The sequence below is a fragment of the Rutilus rutilus genome (genome assembly GCF_951802725.1).
Source record: "Rutilus rutilus genome assembly, chromosome: 15".
Classification (NCBI taxonomy): Eukaryota; Metazoa; Chordata; class Actinopteri; order Cypriniformes; family Leuciscidae; genus Rutilus; species Rutilus rutilus.
This window is the reverse complement of record NC_140220.1, coordinates 2,093,959-2,112,427: the sequence shown is the minus strand read 5'-3', so window position 1 is coordinate 2,112,427 and position 18,469 is coordinate 2,093,959. Positions and strand designations below refer to the sequence as shown.

Genomic DNA, 18,469 nt, shown 5'->3' with positions numbered 1-18,469 from the left:
ATTGGTTACAAGGTAGTTTGTGACGTCAGAAACACCAGCGATTTCAAAGCGTGTTTTTGAGACTGTCTTTGGTTCACTGCAGTTTTAAGGAGGAAATACTCAGCAATGGTGTCGACTTATGAACTTACACATGCTTTGTCTTAAAGCACATTAAAAACACCACATAGACACATAAACTACATTAAAAGCTGGATTTTCACCACAAGGGGGACCTTAATATTTGATATGTTTAAATGCATATCAAATAGGCCATTCATGAATATGTTCATATTGAGGAGTGTGTTTATTATACAGACATCATCGAGACCTAAATCACAATAAGTGTCGAATTCAATAGCTTACATACAGCGTGTCTTCCTCTGCTTATAAACAGACCGTTTTGTGCTTCCGGCAATGTCGGGACGTCATCTTGTACAGTAGATGGCGGTAATACTCCAAAGGAGTGAGCAGCCAGTAACAAGTAAGTTAGTAGTAGAAGAAGAACGCCGTAATCTCAGTTCTCTCGCATGCGTCCTGGCGCTCCCGTGAACTCTCGTCAGAGGCCCACATCGAAGAACACTAATAGTTGGATAAAGTCATTATTTTTGTTGTTTTTCCACACAAAAAGTATTGTCGTCGCATGGTAAACTTAATGTAGAGCCACTGTAGTCACTTGGACTATTTTAACGATGTTTTTAATAACTATTCTGGGCCGGCGAGTTTCGGTCCCTCTGAAAGCCTATGGAGGAGTGAGACAGCTCTCAGATTTCATCAAAAATATCTTAATTTGTGATCCGAAGATGAACGAAAGACTTACATGGTTGGAACAACATGAGGGCGAGTAATTACTGACAGAATTTTCATTTTTGGGTGAACTAACCCTTTAACGCGAGACACTACAGGTGAATAGGGTAACATTTTTAAACTAGCAGATATCACCATGAAACTTTCCCAGTTGATTACTACATTAAGATGAGAAAAAAAAAATGTATTACAAGTTTTCTGTAATTTAATGTTTAAATATGCAAATTAGGCAATATCTAATTAAATATGCACTAATTTGCATATATATAAAAAAAACCGAAATCTGAGTATTGGATAAAGCCAGGTTAAAAAAATATTGTTTCATTGTGTTCACATATTAGATGGGAAAAAAATTACAGAGGGATTTATGGATATCTACTTTTGTTATCAGAATATACTGTCAATAGCCTTAAAAAAATGATTTTTGGAATAAAATGTTATATAAATCAGGCTAGGAATAATATATTTACAAATCCAGCTGTAAATGTCTTCATAATATAACTAGGTACAAGACTGGAGAGTTTGGTGTGTATCGGTGCTGCTGAAGTGGAGATTTCGGAGAGAAAAGTCATTCTGAGAAAACAGGCTTTAGAGATTTATCATCAGCCAATGAGATTGCGCATTCAGCCCTTTTACTTTCACGATTGGTTGCTGATAAAAAGGAAATGACCATATTTTTTCAGCACAAGTCTGAAAGAAGACGTGTTATTGAAGACAAATATCCCAAAATCTCAAAATTGACCAGTAAAAACCCCCGGTGTTTTTGCCTGCTGTGTCTCGCCTTAATCGCTTTTTGTGTGGCCAATGTGTGAACAGCTTCTAACGAGGCCTAAACAACGAGACCTTCCTCTGTTATCTGTTCTACAATGACCAGCCGGCCATGAAGCGGTTCATGCAAAAACAGGCCAACATTTTAGAAACCAGTGGAAATGCACAATTCTCTATTGCAAATTTCGATACCACAGATAAGACTACTAGCCTAACTAATATACATGCAAAACATTATTAAAGACAAGTAAACCGTCACTGATAAGATAAGAACGAATGTGACCCTTGACCACAAAACCAGTGTTATAGCTGAATAAATAAGCCTTCCATTGATGTATGGTTTAATAGAATAGGACAATAATTGTAGAAAACAAGAAATTGCTAATAGAATTGGTCGAGATACAACTATTGAAAATCTGGAATCTGAGGGTGTTCATTAAAGTTGTTCATTTATGTTGGCGATTGTGCTGCATTCACTCACAAAAATATATTTTTTATATATTTACAGTAGGAAATTTACTAAATATCTTAATGGAACATGATCTTTACTGATTATCCTCATGATTTTTGGCATAAAAGAAAAATTGATAATTTTGACCCATGCAATGTATTGTTGGCTATTGCCACAGATATCCCCGTGCGACATCATGTGACTGGATTGGTGATCCAGGGTCACAAATAATCAAATTACAAGCAAAAGCACAAATAAATACAATATAACAAAGATACTAATGAAATAAACAGAGCTTTTCAGGTTTTTCAGGGATGCTAACAGTAGTTTTCAGGTACAGACATTTAATAAAGCAAGCAAATATAAAATAAGTCTTCGCAGTAAATTAAACATCCTTGTTAATAAAACCTTATTAAAGTTAATTAGAGAATTGAGTGATTGTTCTTTGTCTTTTGTTGTTTGATTAACATTAAACACAGACAGCAGGAATATTAGGCTACTGTCACTTTAAGAGCGAATGCACAGATCTAATATACTGAGACTGTTACACATGCGCTTACTTTCTCAGCTGTTTATGTTCACTTAAGACATAACCAACTATATTTATGAGGATACACGCAATTTTTTTTTACATAATTTTGTGTGGAAGTTGGTGGCTGCAGTTCACTTATAGGCCACCGGTGTCGCTACTAACAGGGTTTCTGAATTCAGACTAATTAGTGTGGTATTTATTAGCAATTGTGTTCTGATTGGTTTCTTACAGTCTCGTGTGAATGGTCTGACCTTTATATGTTTTATCCCACACTCTCACAAGTCTGTGGGACTTTATTTTACACCAGGCAAAACATATCTGGTTATGTAACTTCCTTAACAAACTAAATGTAACCTTTGATTGGGTGGTTAGAATTCGTGTGTGTGTGTGTGTGTGTGTGTGTGTGTTTGTGTGTGTGTGAGCGTCTTCCTGCCTGTTCGACTCTGATAACTAACAGACTCACACTCATCTGGTGGTCACTTCCCGTGATCCTCACACACACACACACACACACACACACACACACACAGTCTGAAAGGTCACATCAACTCTCTTTAGAAACACTCCTGGTCATATTGTGAATGTTTCAGGAGCCGTATTCATAATCGTGCATCAAAACTCAATAATTTGCTCCATAACTTGCTCCTTTCTGCTGTGCTAATCAAACAAATAATTAATCAATAAAAATACAAATTAATTCTCACTATTAAATCAAAACCTTATCAATTAAATAAAATACCAAACTACACAGAATATTCTGTTTAACTCAGAAATACATCGTTTTATTGAAGTCTTGTTTGTTTGCTTGTTTTTCATGACTAATTTTTTTGGCTAAATCTGATTTAAAAAATAAAAATAGTTATTGCGATTGGAATTTAAAATGCAATTTGAATTAAAAAAAATAAATAAAAATAAATATGTGTGTGTGTGTGTGTGTGTGTGTATATATATATATATAGATCGATAATTTGTAAGGCTGTAAAACAATTTGTGATAATATATCAATATGGCTATAGAATAATAAAAAAAAAAAAAATTATTAAAAACGAAATAAAAAAATATTACTACTGTAATATTGAACTAAAGTATTTAAGAAAAATAATATTTAAAAAAAAAAATTTACATTACAAAAGTAAAATTACAAAGCTAATATTTATGGCTGCCTAAATGTATTTTCAACAGTTTTTTACTTTTATTTCTCATTACTAGTATGTGAAGATGATTGGTGTGTGTTGTGTTCACAAACGTAATTTAATTGAAATCGCAGCCTTTGCAATGTAATAATAAAGCCATTTCACTTTTATTTTTGGATAATAGAAACCAAATAAGAACATCAAGACTAATTTTTCAACAACATAAAAATCTAAAATGATATTTGGATTGCTCCCACTGAAGTTCATCACGTCTGAATGTTTACCTGGTCTGTCGTTCTGGCCTCTCCTGGTTTCCTCAGGCTGTTCCGTTCCCGCTTTCCTCTCCTGAGATCGTCCAATAGGAGCAGGTTCACTGATGACTAGCGTCTTGGATCCCACATCTGATTGGCTCTGCTCAGCATCCGCCTTTTCTGATTGGCTCTGCTTTGGCTGCCGTTTCTTCTTCAGCCTGCAAGACAATATAGAGCTTCATCAGCCTCAACTCCGTCAAACCAGCAGCACAGACACAACTGAAGGAGATAAATCCTTCCACAGACCCGGGACGCTTCTCCTGGGTGATGTAACTGTGAACCTGTGGCGAGTCCAGAGAAACTGCAGTGAGCAGAGCCAAGATGGCCGACAGCTCCGCATGGTTTTGTACATTCTGACATTATTTTTCTGACAAATGAACATCTAATTACAAATTCTAATTTCTGAATTCCTTATATTTTGATTTGAAATACAATTTCAGATATACAGATGCGTTTGTAATGAGTCTGGGGTGAAACAGACGGAGATTCACATGATCAGATCGACGGAGAAAGTGTGTGAGGAGAAACTAGAGAGGAGATTCTCTAACGGCGAATGACAGCGGCCGATCGATCAAACTGAGACGGTCAGAGCTGAAGCTGTAGGAAAGACTCTGCTGCTGCAACAACACACACACACACACCCCTCATACACACACCTCACACACACACACAAACACATGGAAGTCATAGGTCAGTATGGACACATTCCTCTGCCGAACTCATTTCCCATAATCATAACTGACAGGAAAGAGCGCAGCATTTCATCCAGAGAGACTCTGACATAAACACATCACAGCGCACACACACACACACACACACACACACACACACACACACACACTCTACAGGCATTAAATACTAAACACACACTGCTATTCATAGCATTTCTTAATATCCTGAATCAGCTTTTAGTTATATATCTTCAGTTTTCATTTCATTTTAAGTTTTTCAATCTAATATATACATTTTATTTTTTCTTCATTTCAGTTGCCAACTGTGTGTGTGTGTGTGTGTGTGTGTGTGTGTGTGTGTGTGTGTGTGTGTGTGTGTGTGTGTGTGTGTGTGTGTGTGTGTGTGTGTGATTTTTCCAGCTGGTTTCTGCTGCGTCAGATCAGATAGTAAAGCAACAGCTCGCTCTCCTCAACAACACACACCATCAGACGTCCCTTACACACACACACACTCCACTTCAGTGTTTGAGGATTCAGCACGAGCATCAAACGCCTCTGATAACTGGAGCGCGTCGAACATTACCGTCAAACACACGTCTCCGTCATAATCATCCACAGTCACACGCCTGAACAAATCACATCATAACGTGATATATGTAAGAGCAATGAAAGATTAATCAATAACTTTAACTTCAGTCAGGTCGTCCTCGAAACCAAGAAGAGTCATGTGACGTGAATTACTTCCATCATATTTCCTTCTTGGATCTCGTCACTATAACTTGATTTTTATCTTAAACATTCAAATTTAATGGAATCAAACTCATGATCTACTTTAATTAGGAGAAATAGAAAGTCATAAAGGTTTGTATGGAAGCTCGTTTACGGCTCCTAAAACTAAACATGCTTTGGTAAATCATAATGACATAAAAGCAATAATTCTGTAATAATTATTACATTAAAAAAGTCTAAATTTATGTTATAATCATGACTTTTTGTGTCATCATTTCAACTTTGACAATTGTGGATTTTTATGTCAGTTTCAAAAATATGACTTTTGATCAACTATTTATGCCATAATTATTACTTAGTATCTCGCAATCGATATTTGCCAAATAATTTTGTCTTTTTATATCAATAATAGCTTCTAAAAAATATCTCATAGTTTTGTCTTTTTATGTCATAATAAAAAGACTTTTCTCTCATATCTTTGTCATATCTATGGTTTTTATCTTGTAATTTTTCATTTCTATATCATAATTATGATGCTTTTCTCACAAGTGAATTTTGTCATAAATATGATGCTTATCATATGTCACACATATATTTTGTATCATAATTATGACGTTTATCTCATAATTTAGTCTTTTTATGTCATTATGACTTTTTTCAGTTTCGACTTTATGACATAATATTGGCTTTTCCTTTTTACATAATTTTCCTCACAGTTTTGACTTTTTATGTCATAATGATGATGCTTATATGTCACACATATATTTTATTCTTATTATGATGTAGTATCTCATAATTTAGATTTTTGTATCATAATTATGAATTTTCGGTTTCAGCTTTTTATGACATAAAGGCTTATCTCATAATTTAGAATTGTTGTCATAATTAGGATGTTTTCTCATAACTTTGACCTTTTATGTCATAATTATGACTTATGAGTATCTCATAATTGTGGCTTTTTGTCCTACTTTTTTCCTCATAGTTTTGACTCTTTATGTCATAATGATTTACCAAAGCATGATATTTTCTTCATTAGTTTAGAGAGTCATTCAGGTGAGAAAAATAATGACAGAATGTTCTTTTTTCACACATCAACAATATTTACAGCAAAATCAGATCTCAAGCCGGTAATACCAACCAAAATAAAGTTATTAATTCCTCTTTTAGCACTATCACCATTTCCAGCTGTTAGTTCTGCTTGGCTCTCACTTCCCGTCACATGTTTCCTGTGTAAATCTGTACGTCCGACAGTGTTATTGCATCTCACCTGGCAAAGTATCCAGTCCTCTTCTCTGTCTTCTCCATCACAGAGCCGGGAATCACAGCAACTCCTTCCAGTCCAGAATCGGGATCTCAACGTTGCCTGAGCGTTCCTGTCTTCACAAACACACAGAAAGCAGAATATCGGCCCCTTAATATGTCGGCCCTTATCTGTAGTCGTGGGTCAATGGGTCACACACAGGTTGCTGCAACCAACCCAGTGACACAAACATCAGCTCCGAGTGGGAAAACTGTCGATTCAGACCGGATCAGGAGAGGTTGAGCTTGTTTTTTTTAGGGTGAAGCCATTAAATCACCACTGATGGCAATCTTTATAGTTAAGACACTCATTATTGTTCAAGATCAACAAAACCAGTGTTTGATTTGAGATAAGCAGTGATTAGATTGAGCCTGAACATCTGATTACTGACTGATTTCTCAAAGCAGTCTGCTTGGGTAACATGACAGGGGTTAAACTGAACGTTTAAATGACACAATGCCATTTAATAGAGAGTGAAACTCACGTTTAGCACGTAATTTTACGCGCATGCATGCAAAATGACGTCACGTGCATCACGTAACAGCTGATAGCCGCCTATATATATATACATATACATACACACACACACACACACACACACACACAAATAAACATACATACATACATATACATATATATATATATATATATATATATATATATATATATATATGTGCATAACACAGGAAATTCACGCACAAAAGACAATATCATGAGCATGCATTAAAATTAACCATTTTTAAAGGATGACATCATGCATAACCTTATTTATCTTGATCGACGTATAGGCCAAATGCTGTACATTTGTATTATATTTCTATTGTATGCATTTGAAACGCGGTCCTGCCATGCATATTATTTAAAAACAAACATAAGCATTAAACACATTGGTTTGGTCCTGCAGGAATTGCACGCGCATGTTTAAAGGAACAATAACCCACCTAAACAAACACTACATCCCTGAGGATCCGGCAGCTCCTGCTCCTTCACTTCATGCCCTCGTCGATCATACAAACGCTCTTCTTCTTCGTGTAGATGTGAATGAGAATGCACTATTGTTGATATAAACACGCACACATGCAGTCCAGGCTAACAGGCTAAAGCTAAAGGAATTAAAGTCCTTCCATATCAAGACTCGACGCGGATTCCGGTTGTTTCTTGTGTTTCTGTCTCACCGACACCTGCTCTCGGGACTTTGACCCGTTTCACCGCGAGGCAATCAGCAAAAACGCTTGATGTGCGTGTTTGGGTTTGCAAATAGAATTATTTATGTATTCATATCAAAATTTAAATGTCGATTTTCTCATAGGTCGAAGTCCTCTCATGCCACGCCCATTTTCCAATGTGATTGACAGGAAAAGCGGAAACGCCCCTTCCCTCTTTAACTCCAGGCCAGATGCTGCATTAATTTTGTGTGTGTGTGTGTGTGTGTGTGTGTGTGTGTGTTTTACAGTGACTCTTGTACATTACAGGTCTCCATAAAATCGTTTTGTAGTTTATTTAATTTTATCTAGTAGCCTATTTAATTTTGGTGCAATTGTACTGCTACTTTTTATTTGATATTTTATTTTTGTTCTTTTTTAGCAAAATATAAACAAGTATATTAACATCCAAAATATTAAAGCATTGTTTTGGCCAACAAAAACGGTATTTCATGAAATATATACAATTACAACACCTGAAACAAGTGTGACAACTTGCCCCAACCTATAATACTCTTGTCATGAGCTCACAGTTCTGAAGTTAATGAATGTTTGTAATCCGTGAATGATTTGCTGTACAGATCTAAGGCTGGTCTGGTTTTAAAGAAGACATTCAGCAGATTAAAAAAGAAAATGAAAGTGTAAGTGTACGTGTTATTAGGCCTATAGAAGCTTAAGTTTATTTGAAAGCAAATGTAATGAACTAAACATTTTTATTTTATACAAATACATATTTGATAAAATAACCTGGACTCTAAACTTACTAGAACATAAACAAAGTTTCGTTCCGAATTTGATATCATATCACACAAAAAATGAGCCGCTAAAAGGCTTTAATGGAAATACACAGTTCCTCAGGTCGAATGATTGAAGTATGTGAACAAACCAGTCTCTGCACCGCATGTCTGACACACAGCTGGAGAAACGAGCTCTTATGACACTGAAGTTTTGACCTGCTTATTTTGAATATTAAAAATGAAAGCGTGTGAAGCGCTGGTTGAGTTTGGTGACCTGAACTGGCACAATCTAGATCTTGTACATGGGGGATTTATGAAGGTCACGTCCTCATTGACGTGCTGTATAATAAACACACTCCTCAATATGAACATATTCATGAATAGCCTATTTGATATGCATTTAAACATATCAAATATTAAGGTCCCCCTTGTGGTGAAAATCCAGCTTTTATAGTTGTTTATATGTCTATGTGGTGTTTTTAATGTGCTTTAAGACAAAGCATGTGTAAGTTCATAAGTCGACACCATTGCTGAGTATTTCCTCCTTAAAACTGCAGTGAACCAAAGACAGTCTCAAAAACACGCTTTGAAATCGCTGGTGTTTCTGACGTCACAAACTACCTTGTGACCAATCAGATCAACGTGTGATCGTCAACCAGTGGATCTCTGAGCTGAGTGAGTGAGTGGAGGCGGGGCTCATTTGCATATTCATAGAACCGCGCATACTAAATGAGGCGAGGGTGTCGAGTTACAGTCTAGATATTTTAAGGCATGAAGACATTTTTTCAAGGAAAAAAAAAACATTTAAATATGTGATTTTGGAGATCGAATAGGAGTTTTAAGGGATAAAACGATCGACTACAGGGGGACTGTAAGGAGAAATGTCAACCTCCTTTTTGAACATAGATGTGAAAATGCACTTAAATACAAACTTAAACGGTTATAATTCATGAATGAGTTTAGACCTATACTGGTCTCTTTTAAAAAAAGACTCTTCAAATTGTTCCTAAAGTGAAAGATCTTCTAAAAATGAGAATGCTATAGAGGTTTAAGTTGATTATAAAGCAAATGTAAAAAAAATTATATTAATTATATTACATTTCATTGGACAAATTGGACTCTAAATCAATCAAATCAAAGCCATGTTGTTCCAAATCTGAAGTGTATTGAGTTTGCTGTGGGTTTGTTCAGGCGCAGAACCACAAACATCCACCGGGTGAAACACAATCCACATTCTCATTAGTCTTAATTATTCTCAGTTCAGATCACTGTAATACTATGTAGTGATTAGTGAACAACATCATCATAAATTAAAGGCTGTACAATAAACATTACCATAATATAAAATGTAAATGATATGTCTTTATTTTTTCACATTATCGTAACTGCTTTTAATCAGTTGTTGTATGTTATTTTAGAATGCATTAATCATGAGACACAGACACAGTTTTATTTCTGGTTTCTGGTGAAGTGATGATGTAAACGCCGGTTCAGAGCTGAGGAACACCAGCCACCATCTCGCTCTCGATGCCACACTCATCTCGGCCCCGCAGGATCTTAAAATACCCTGCCAAAGACAAAACAAGAACCTGCAGGTCACATCTCACATTTACAATCATAAACTTCTCAAATTATTATATATTAATAATAAAATATAAAATAATATATATATATATATATATATATATATATATAAAAAATCATAGTATCATTATTTCCACAAAATATTATATCAGAAACTAGTTTCTTAAAGGATATGAAACTATTATATAAAATATTGATAATTGATATATATATATATATATATATATATATATATTATTTTTATTTTTTTTGATAATTATTATACATAGTTTTAATAATATATATAAGAAACTATTTTTTTTAAATATTTTTTTAAATAAATTATTGTAATAATTATAAATGATAATTATTATACATAGTTTTAATAATATATATATATATATATATATATAAGAAACTATATAAAATATGCAGTATATATATATAATATCATAATTTCCACAATATTTAATATCAGAAACTAGTTTCTTAAAATATAATTATTCTACTAATAAAGATGCAGCAGTGTGCATCATCATCATCATCATCATCATGAGTCGGTTTGTGTCCGGCTCAGTCTCACCGTTGTCTCCCCAGTCGGTGTTCCAGGAGTTGGCCACGAGCCAGAACGGCGTTCCCTTCTCCTCTCCCCAGCCCAGGATCTTCACCGCATGACCTCCCAGGACAGACCCGGTCACGTGCTGGTACACACCTGAGAGATCAACACAGTCACACAGAAGCTGTGCAGATGATGGCTAAAAACATGAAACGGATAGTTCACCTAAAAATGAAAATCAGCCCATGATTTACTCTCCCTGAAGTTATCATAGGTGTATATGACATTCTTCTGTCAGACGAATACAGTCAGAGCTATATTAAAAAATATCCTGGCTCTTCCAAGCTTTATAATGGCAGTGAATGGTAAAAGTGCATCTGTCCATCATAAAAGTGCATCTATCCATCATAAAAATGCATCTGTCCATCATAAAAGTGCATCTATCCATGATAAAAGTGCATCCATCATCATAAAAGTGCATCTATCCATCATAAAAGTGCATCTATCCATCATCTATCCATCATAAAAGTGCATCTATCCATCATAAAAATGCATCTGTCCATGATAAAAGTGCATCTGTCCATCATAAAAGTGCATCTATCCATTATAAAAGTGCATCTGTCCATCATAAAAGTGCATCTATCCATGATAAAAGTGCATCTATCCATCATAAAAGAGCATCTATCCATGATAAAAGTGCATCTGTCCATCATAAAAGAGCATCTATCCATCATAAAAGTGCATCTATCCATGATAAAAGTGCATCTGTCCATCATAAAAGTGCATCTTTCCATGATAAAAGTGCATCCATCATCATAAAAGTAGATCTGTCCATCATAAAAGTGCATCTGTCCATTATAAAAGTGCATCCATCATCATAAAAGTAGATCTGTCCATCATAAAAGTGCATCTATCCATGATAAAAGTGCATCTGTCCATCATAAAAGTGCATCTTTCCATGATAAAAGTGCATCCATCATCATAAAAGTAGATCTGTCCATCATAAAAGTGCATCTGTCCATTATAAAAGTGCATCTGTCCATCATAAAAGTGCATCTATCCATGATAAAAGTGCATCCATCATCATAAAAGTAGATCTGTCCATCATAAAAGTGCATCTGTCCATCATAAAAGTGCATCCATCATCATAAAAGTAGATCTGTCCATCATAAAAGTGCATCTGTCCATTATAAAAGTGCATCTGTCCATCATAAAAGTGCATCTTTCCATGATAAAAGTGCATCCATCATCATAAAAGTAGATCTGTCCATCATAAAAGTGCATCTGTCCATTATAAAAGTGCATCTGTCCATCATAAAAGTGCATCTATCCATGATAAAAGTGCATCCATCATCATAAAAGTAGATCTGTCCATCATAAAAGTGCATCTGTCCATGATAAAAGTGCATCTGTCCATCATAAAAGTGCATCTATCCATGATAAAAGTGCATCTGTCCATCATAAAAGTGCATCTATCCATGATAAAAGTGCATCCATCATCATAAAAGTAGATCTGTCCATCATAAAAGTGCATCTATCCATGATAAAAGTGCATCTGTCCATCATAAAAGTGCATCTGTCCATTATAAAAGTGCATCTATCCATCATAAAAGTGCATCTATCCATCATAAAAGTGCATCTATCATCATAAAAGTGCATCTGTCCATAATAAAAGTGCATCTATCCATCATAAAAGTGCATCTATCCATCATAAAAGTGCATCTGTCCATCATAAAAGTGCATCTATCCATCATAAAAGTGCATCTATCCATCATAAAAGTGCATCTGTCCATCATAAAAGTGCATCTGTCCATCATAAAAGTGCATCTATCCATCATAAAAGTGCATCTATCCATCATAAAAGTGCATCTGTCCATCATAAAAGTGCATCTGTCCATAATAAAAGTGCATCTGTCCATCATAAAAGTGCATCTATCCATCATAAAAGTGCATCTATCCATCATAAAAGTGCATCTATCATTATAAAAGAGCACTTTTCTGGACTTCAAAACAGAAACACCCATTCACTGCCATTATAAAGCTTGGAAGAGCCAGGACATTTTTTTTATGTAACTCAGATTGTATTCGTCTGACAGAAGAATGTCACACACACCTAGGATGACTTCAGGGCGAGTAAATCATGTGCTGATTTTCATATATTTGTGTGAACTATCCCTTTAAAGCGTGTGGTTCTGACCCGTCTTGTAGAGCAGGAAGTCCTCATAGACGGTGAAGGCCGCTTCCACCGGGCCGTTGTTGTAAAGTTCAGTCATGATCTGCTTCTGGTCCGAGGGAAGGTTGTACGCTTTATAGCCTGCAGGGGGCGACGGAGTCAGTCAGAGTTACAGAGACTGGAGACAGAGGAGATGAAGCAGCACAAACTCACCGAAGTGTTTGTCTTGTGTGTAGGGGACGCTGTACTGCGGGATACAGGCGGCGTCACACTGCGGTGTGTCTTGCTCTCCTGAACACGGCGGACGCGTGCCGTTCACATGATGCTCACAGGGGGCGATGCTGTAGGGTCTGCAGCCTAGACGTGAGCAGAAAGACCTCAGAAACTCATTGATTTTATTAGTCATATTATTTTTAATTTTTATTTTTATTGTATTTATTTGAATGTTTTTTTATTTAAATTTAAAATGTATTTTGCCATTTAATTTTATTATTTAATTTAATTTTAATGTTTTGTTATTTTATTATTTTGTTATATTTTTATTTATTTTAATATTTATTTGTTTTATTGTAATGCATTATTTATTTTATTCAAAGTTTAATTTAATTAGTTTTATATTTATGTTCTATAATTTTATTTATTTTGTTATTTATTTTATTTTGTTTGTTTTTTATTTTATTATTTTGTTTAATTTTAATATTTTGTTATTTTATTTTATTTTATTATTCTTGTTTATTTCAAAGTTTAATTTAATTAATAAATGTTCTATTTATGTGAATATTTCTTCTTTTATTATGTTTGTTTAATTTTAATCTTTTTAATTTATTGTAATATCTTATTGTATTATTTTAGTTTAATTTTAATTAATTAATAAATTAAATGTTTGGCATTTTATTATTTATTATTTTGTTTAATTTTAATATTTTGTTATTTTATTTATTATTTTTGCTTGTTTTAAAGTTACATTTTTAATATATTTTTATTTATTTATTTCAATATTCTGTTAAACCATATTATTGTACCAAAGTTTCATAGTTTTATAGGCTACCTGTGACTCATGTCATCTCACACTTTTTTTGCAGAACAGAAAAGGAGATATTTATCATAATGTTCATGCCACCGTACTAGATGATGTGATTGCAGATTTGACAAATGAAACTATAATGTCAAACTAACGTAAATCCAGCAGAATGAAGATGATGAGCCTCAGTACAGTTATTCTTCATTATTATACTGTAAAGATCCAGACTCACCCACGTTGGATCCATAAAGTCCTCCGGTCACCAGGCCGGATTTAGTCCAGTAATCCCACGCTTCTGCCGGATAACCTCCAGAACACCTGAGAATCAGCACAGATGTTACAGATGTTTCTACTCAGATGCTCCCGAAAAGCCCCGTTCACACCACAAACCATAACCATAACCATAACCATAACCATAACCATAACCATAACTTTAACCATAACTTAACCTTAACCATAACTATAACTATAACTATAACTATATCAATAACTATATCTATAACTATAACTATATCTATATCTATATCTATAACTATAACTATAACTATAACTATAACTATAACTATAACCATAACCTTAACCTTAACCATAACTTTAACTATAACCATAACCTTAACCTTAACCTTAACCATAACCATAACCATAACCATAACCATAACCATAACCATAACATAACTATAACTGTAACCATAACCTTAACCATAACTATAACTATAACTTTAACTATACCCATAACCATAACCATAACCACAACCACAACCATAACCATAACCATAACCATAACTTTAACCATAACCATAACCATAACCATAACTTAACCTAACCATAACTTGAACCATAACCATAACCATAACTATAACTATAACTATATCTATAACTATAACTTTAACTATAACTATAACTATATCTATAACTATATCTATAACTATATATATAACTATAACTATATCTATAACTATATCTATAACTATAACATAACCATAACTATAACTATAACTATAACTATAACTATAACTATAACTATAACTATAACTATACCCATACCCATACCCATAACCATAACCTTAACCATAACTTTAACCATAACCATAACTATAACTATAACTATAACCATAACTTAACCATAACTTTAACTATAACCATAACCATAACCTTAACCTTAACCATAACCATAACTTTAACTATAACTATAACTATAACTATAACTATAACTATAACCATAACTATAACTATAAACATTACCATAACCATAACCATAACTATAACTATAACCATAACTACAACCATAACCATAACCATAACCATAACCATAACTACAACTATAACCATAACTATAGCTGTTGAACGGTGTGTGTGTGTGTGTGTGTGTGTGTGTGTGTGTGTAGGACACACACCCGAAGCCGCACTCCTCACAGCAGGACAGCAGATCTTCAGCCGAGATCTCCACCGAAACCTTTCCTTTACTGTGGATGCAGATGCGGTCAGAGATGGCCTCCGCCGCACCGAACGCCTGCACACACACAACATACATCACTACAGAAATTACACAGAGAAATAATGCCATTGCACTACAATACAGAAATGAGTGAGAAATAAGAAAAAGAGAGAAAAAGTCAATGCAAAAAGTAATGTAACGCAGCACTTATTAAAAAACAAGCAAGCAAACCCAGTAAAGTTACTTTTTCTCAGCTGGGCTGGGCTTGCTTGTGTTTTAATAACAACATAAAAAGTTGTATTTTTGGCAAATGTTAAGGCCCTTAGAATACTGAATGTTTTCATGCATTTGCTCATCTCACTTGCATGTTCACATTTAGTCTAGAACTACAATAACCATGTTTACACAGCGCGCGCACACACACACACACACACCTCCTCACTTTATTTCTCTCAACATGAGCTGTCAGTCAATATATGTGAAAAAGTAACTCAAAATCTTGAGTTATCTCGAAATATTTCTACTTTAATCTGGAAATATTAAATATATCTCAAAATATTTCGACTTTAATCTCGAAATATTTCGACTTTAATCTTGAAATATTAAATGTTTCGACTTTAATCACGAAATATTTTGACTTTAATCTCGAAATATTTTGACTTTAATCTCGAAATAATCTGGAAATATTAAATATTTCGACTTTAATCTGGAACTATTAAATATTTCGACTTTAATCTCGAAATATTTCGACTTTAATCTGGAAATATTAAATATTTCGACTTTAATCTCAAAATATTTCGACTTTAATCTCGAAATATTTTGACTTTAATCTCGAAATATTTTGACTTTAATCGTAAAATATTTCGACTTTACTCTCAAAATATTTTGACTTTACTCTCAAAATATTTCGACTTTAATCTTAAAATATTTCGACTTTAATCTCAAAATATTTCGACTTTACTCTCAAAATATTTCGACTTTAAACGAAAATGCTGTTATCAAATGTATCCAGATTAATGTATACGTAGCCTCACACACACACACACACACACACACACACACGTGTGTACGAGTGTTTACCCAGCAGGAGCCGCAGGACCCCTGATCCCGGATCTGCCCGAGGCTTTTACAGTACGGCCACTCGGCCCGCGGGTCGAAACTGTCCGGAAGATTCACGTCGACGGCGTGTTTCACCCTGCAGACGCAGAAAACACACACACACACATACACACACACACACACACACACATACACTGAGGAAAATCTGTTCTTTATGCTAAATCACTTTTTATTCAGATATTAAACCCTTTCAAATCACTTTCGGTTACACTTTATTTTACAGTGTCATTGTTACATATGTTACATGTACTTACCATAGTAATAACAGTAAATTATGCATAATTACATGCAACTAACCCTCAACCAAACCCTAATCCTACTCCAACCCTATAGTAAGTACATGTAGTTAATTATTATTACTCACTATTTAAATATATAATTACACTGTAACAATGACACTGTAAAATAAAGTGTAGCCCCACTTTCCACAAAAAACGTTGTACTTTTTTTTGTGGTTTGTCTGATAATCCTGGCATTGTTTGTTTCGAATACTGTTGGTTCTTTGACTTAATGCTTTTGTTCCTCTTTTTTGTAAATTGCTTTGGATAAATGCATAAATATAGATGTAATTAAGAAAATATGTTTTAAATAAAGAAAATCAAGCCCATTTTTAAGAGCATTTTTTCATTGTGACATTATTATTTTGCACATTTAACCCCATAAATTCTCATTTTTATTTCATGAAGAGCAATTTTTGTCATTATTTCTCATTGTTACTTATGTATTTATTGTAGAGCAATGTTGCCATCATTTCTTATTTATTTATGTAATATAGCAACATTCTTGTCATTATTTTTCATTGTTATTTATTTATTTATTTATTGTAGGGATGCGCGATATATCGGCCACCATATCGGTATCGGCTGATAAATGTTTTATTTGATGTTATTTTTATCGGTCCGATAAGAAAATTTTGCCGATATATTAAATCCGATAAATAATGTATTATTTCCTTCAGCTGAGACTCTTCAGATGAGACTGTTCAACATGATGGTTTTGAATTGCTTAAAATATGATAGAAATCACTTTGAAAAAGGAAAATATGTTTAATGCAACAAGTCTCATAAGAGCAAGTCTGTCATCAAATTATAATGAGAATGATGGCTTTTAATTGTGAGACATTGGTTTTTGTAACCAATTTTTGATTTAGATTTATCGGTCAATACATCGGTTTTCAAATATAAAGAATTATTGTATCAATTATTTTCATATCGGGTGCATCTCTAATTTATTTTAGTGCAATTTGTCTATTTCTTATTGTTATTTTTTTTATTTGTATTGATTTATTTAATTTAGTGCAATTTTTGTCATTATTTCTTGTTTTTATTTATTTTATGTAGTGCAATTTTGTCATTATTGTTATTCATTTAAATACCATAGTGCAATTTTTTTTTATCTTTTTTTAAATCATTGTTCTTATTTATTTTATGCAGTGCAATTTTTTGTCATTTCTCATTGTTATTTATTTATATTATTGGTTTGCAAATCAGCATAAATTAAAGTTTGTACAATAAATATTGCCATAATATATTAGTACTTTAACATATTTTTTTCATACTATAATGAGAATTGAGTTTTTAATGATTTGTTTAATTAGTCTATTAATGCATTTTATTTTAGAACGCATTACCATGTCAGTGAGATACAGATACAGCTTTATTTCCATTAAAATGACTGTGTGTGTGTGAAACTCAGATGTTTACAAATGCAAATGTTAACACAACTTTACACACATGCATGTGGCAGATGCTTTTCAACCCACAACAAATAAACTTAACAAATAAACACCAATCAAAGAATTTTAGCATGCAGATTAATTGCATTTATTGCTGTTTTATGACAGAATTCATTTCCTGAAGTGATGCTAAATCATAAATTGGTCCTCAGTTTTAGACTCACGTGCCAGGCAGTCGGGGGCCGTTCATCAGGGTCCCACAGAGGGACTTCAGAAATCCCGACGGCACATTCTGGAAATTCACACCCGC

General features: G+C 33.8%; 2 protein-coding genes across 5 annotated transcripts in view; both read right to left on the bottom strand.

The window, feature by feature from the left end:
- ncoa7b (nuclear receptor coactivator 7b) overlaps positions 1 to 7,988 on the bottom strand; it is a 25,755-nt gene extending 17,767 nt beyond the window's left edge. The window contains exons 1-3 of one of the 3 annotated variants that reach the window (XM_084432427.1): positions 7,620 to 7,988; positions 6,646 to 6,755; positions 3,952 to 4,136 (exon numbers count right to left, since the gene is read on the bottom strand). In XM_084432427.1, coding sequence (XP_084288553.1) covers positions 3,952 to 4,136; positions 6,646 to 6,683 — 223 coding nt within the window. In that variant the 5' untranslated portion in view covers positions 6,684 to 6,755; positions 7,620 to 7,988. The remainder of the gene's footprint in view (positions 1 to 3,951; positions 4,137 to 6,645; positions 6,756 to 7,619) is intronic. The other 2 variants (XM_084432425.1, XM_084432426.1) reach the window with 2 other exon arrangements.
- A 1,779-nt stretch (positions 7,989 to 9,767) lies between these two features.
- Positions 9,768 to 18,469, bottom strand: part of ctsbb (cathepsin Bb) — a 214,730-nt gene continuing 206,028 nt past the window's right edge. For both annotated transcript variants that reach the window (XM_084432216.1, XM_084432215.1), the window contains exons 3-10: positions 18,384 to 18,469; positions 16,446 to 16,560; positions 15,325 to 15,440; positions 14,163 to 14,248; positions 13,123 to 13,266; positions 12,934 to 13,050; positions 10,764 to 10,892; positions 9,768 to 10,184 (exon numbers count right to left, since the gene is read on the bottom strand). In XM_084432216.1, coding sequence (XP_084288342.1) covers positions 10,108 to 10,184; positions 10,764 to 10,892; positions 12,934 to 13,050; positions 13,123 to 13,266; positions 14,163 to 14,248; positions 15,325 to 15,440; positions 16,446 to 16,560; positions 18,384 to 18,469 — 870 coding nt within the window. In that variant the 3' untranslated portion in view covers positions 9,768 to 10,107. The remainder of the gene's footprint in view (positions 10,185 to 10,763; positions 10,893 to 12,933; positions 13,051 to 13,122; positions 13,267 to 14,162; positions 14,249 to 15,324; positions 15,441 to 16,445; positions 16,561 to 18,383) is intronic.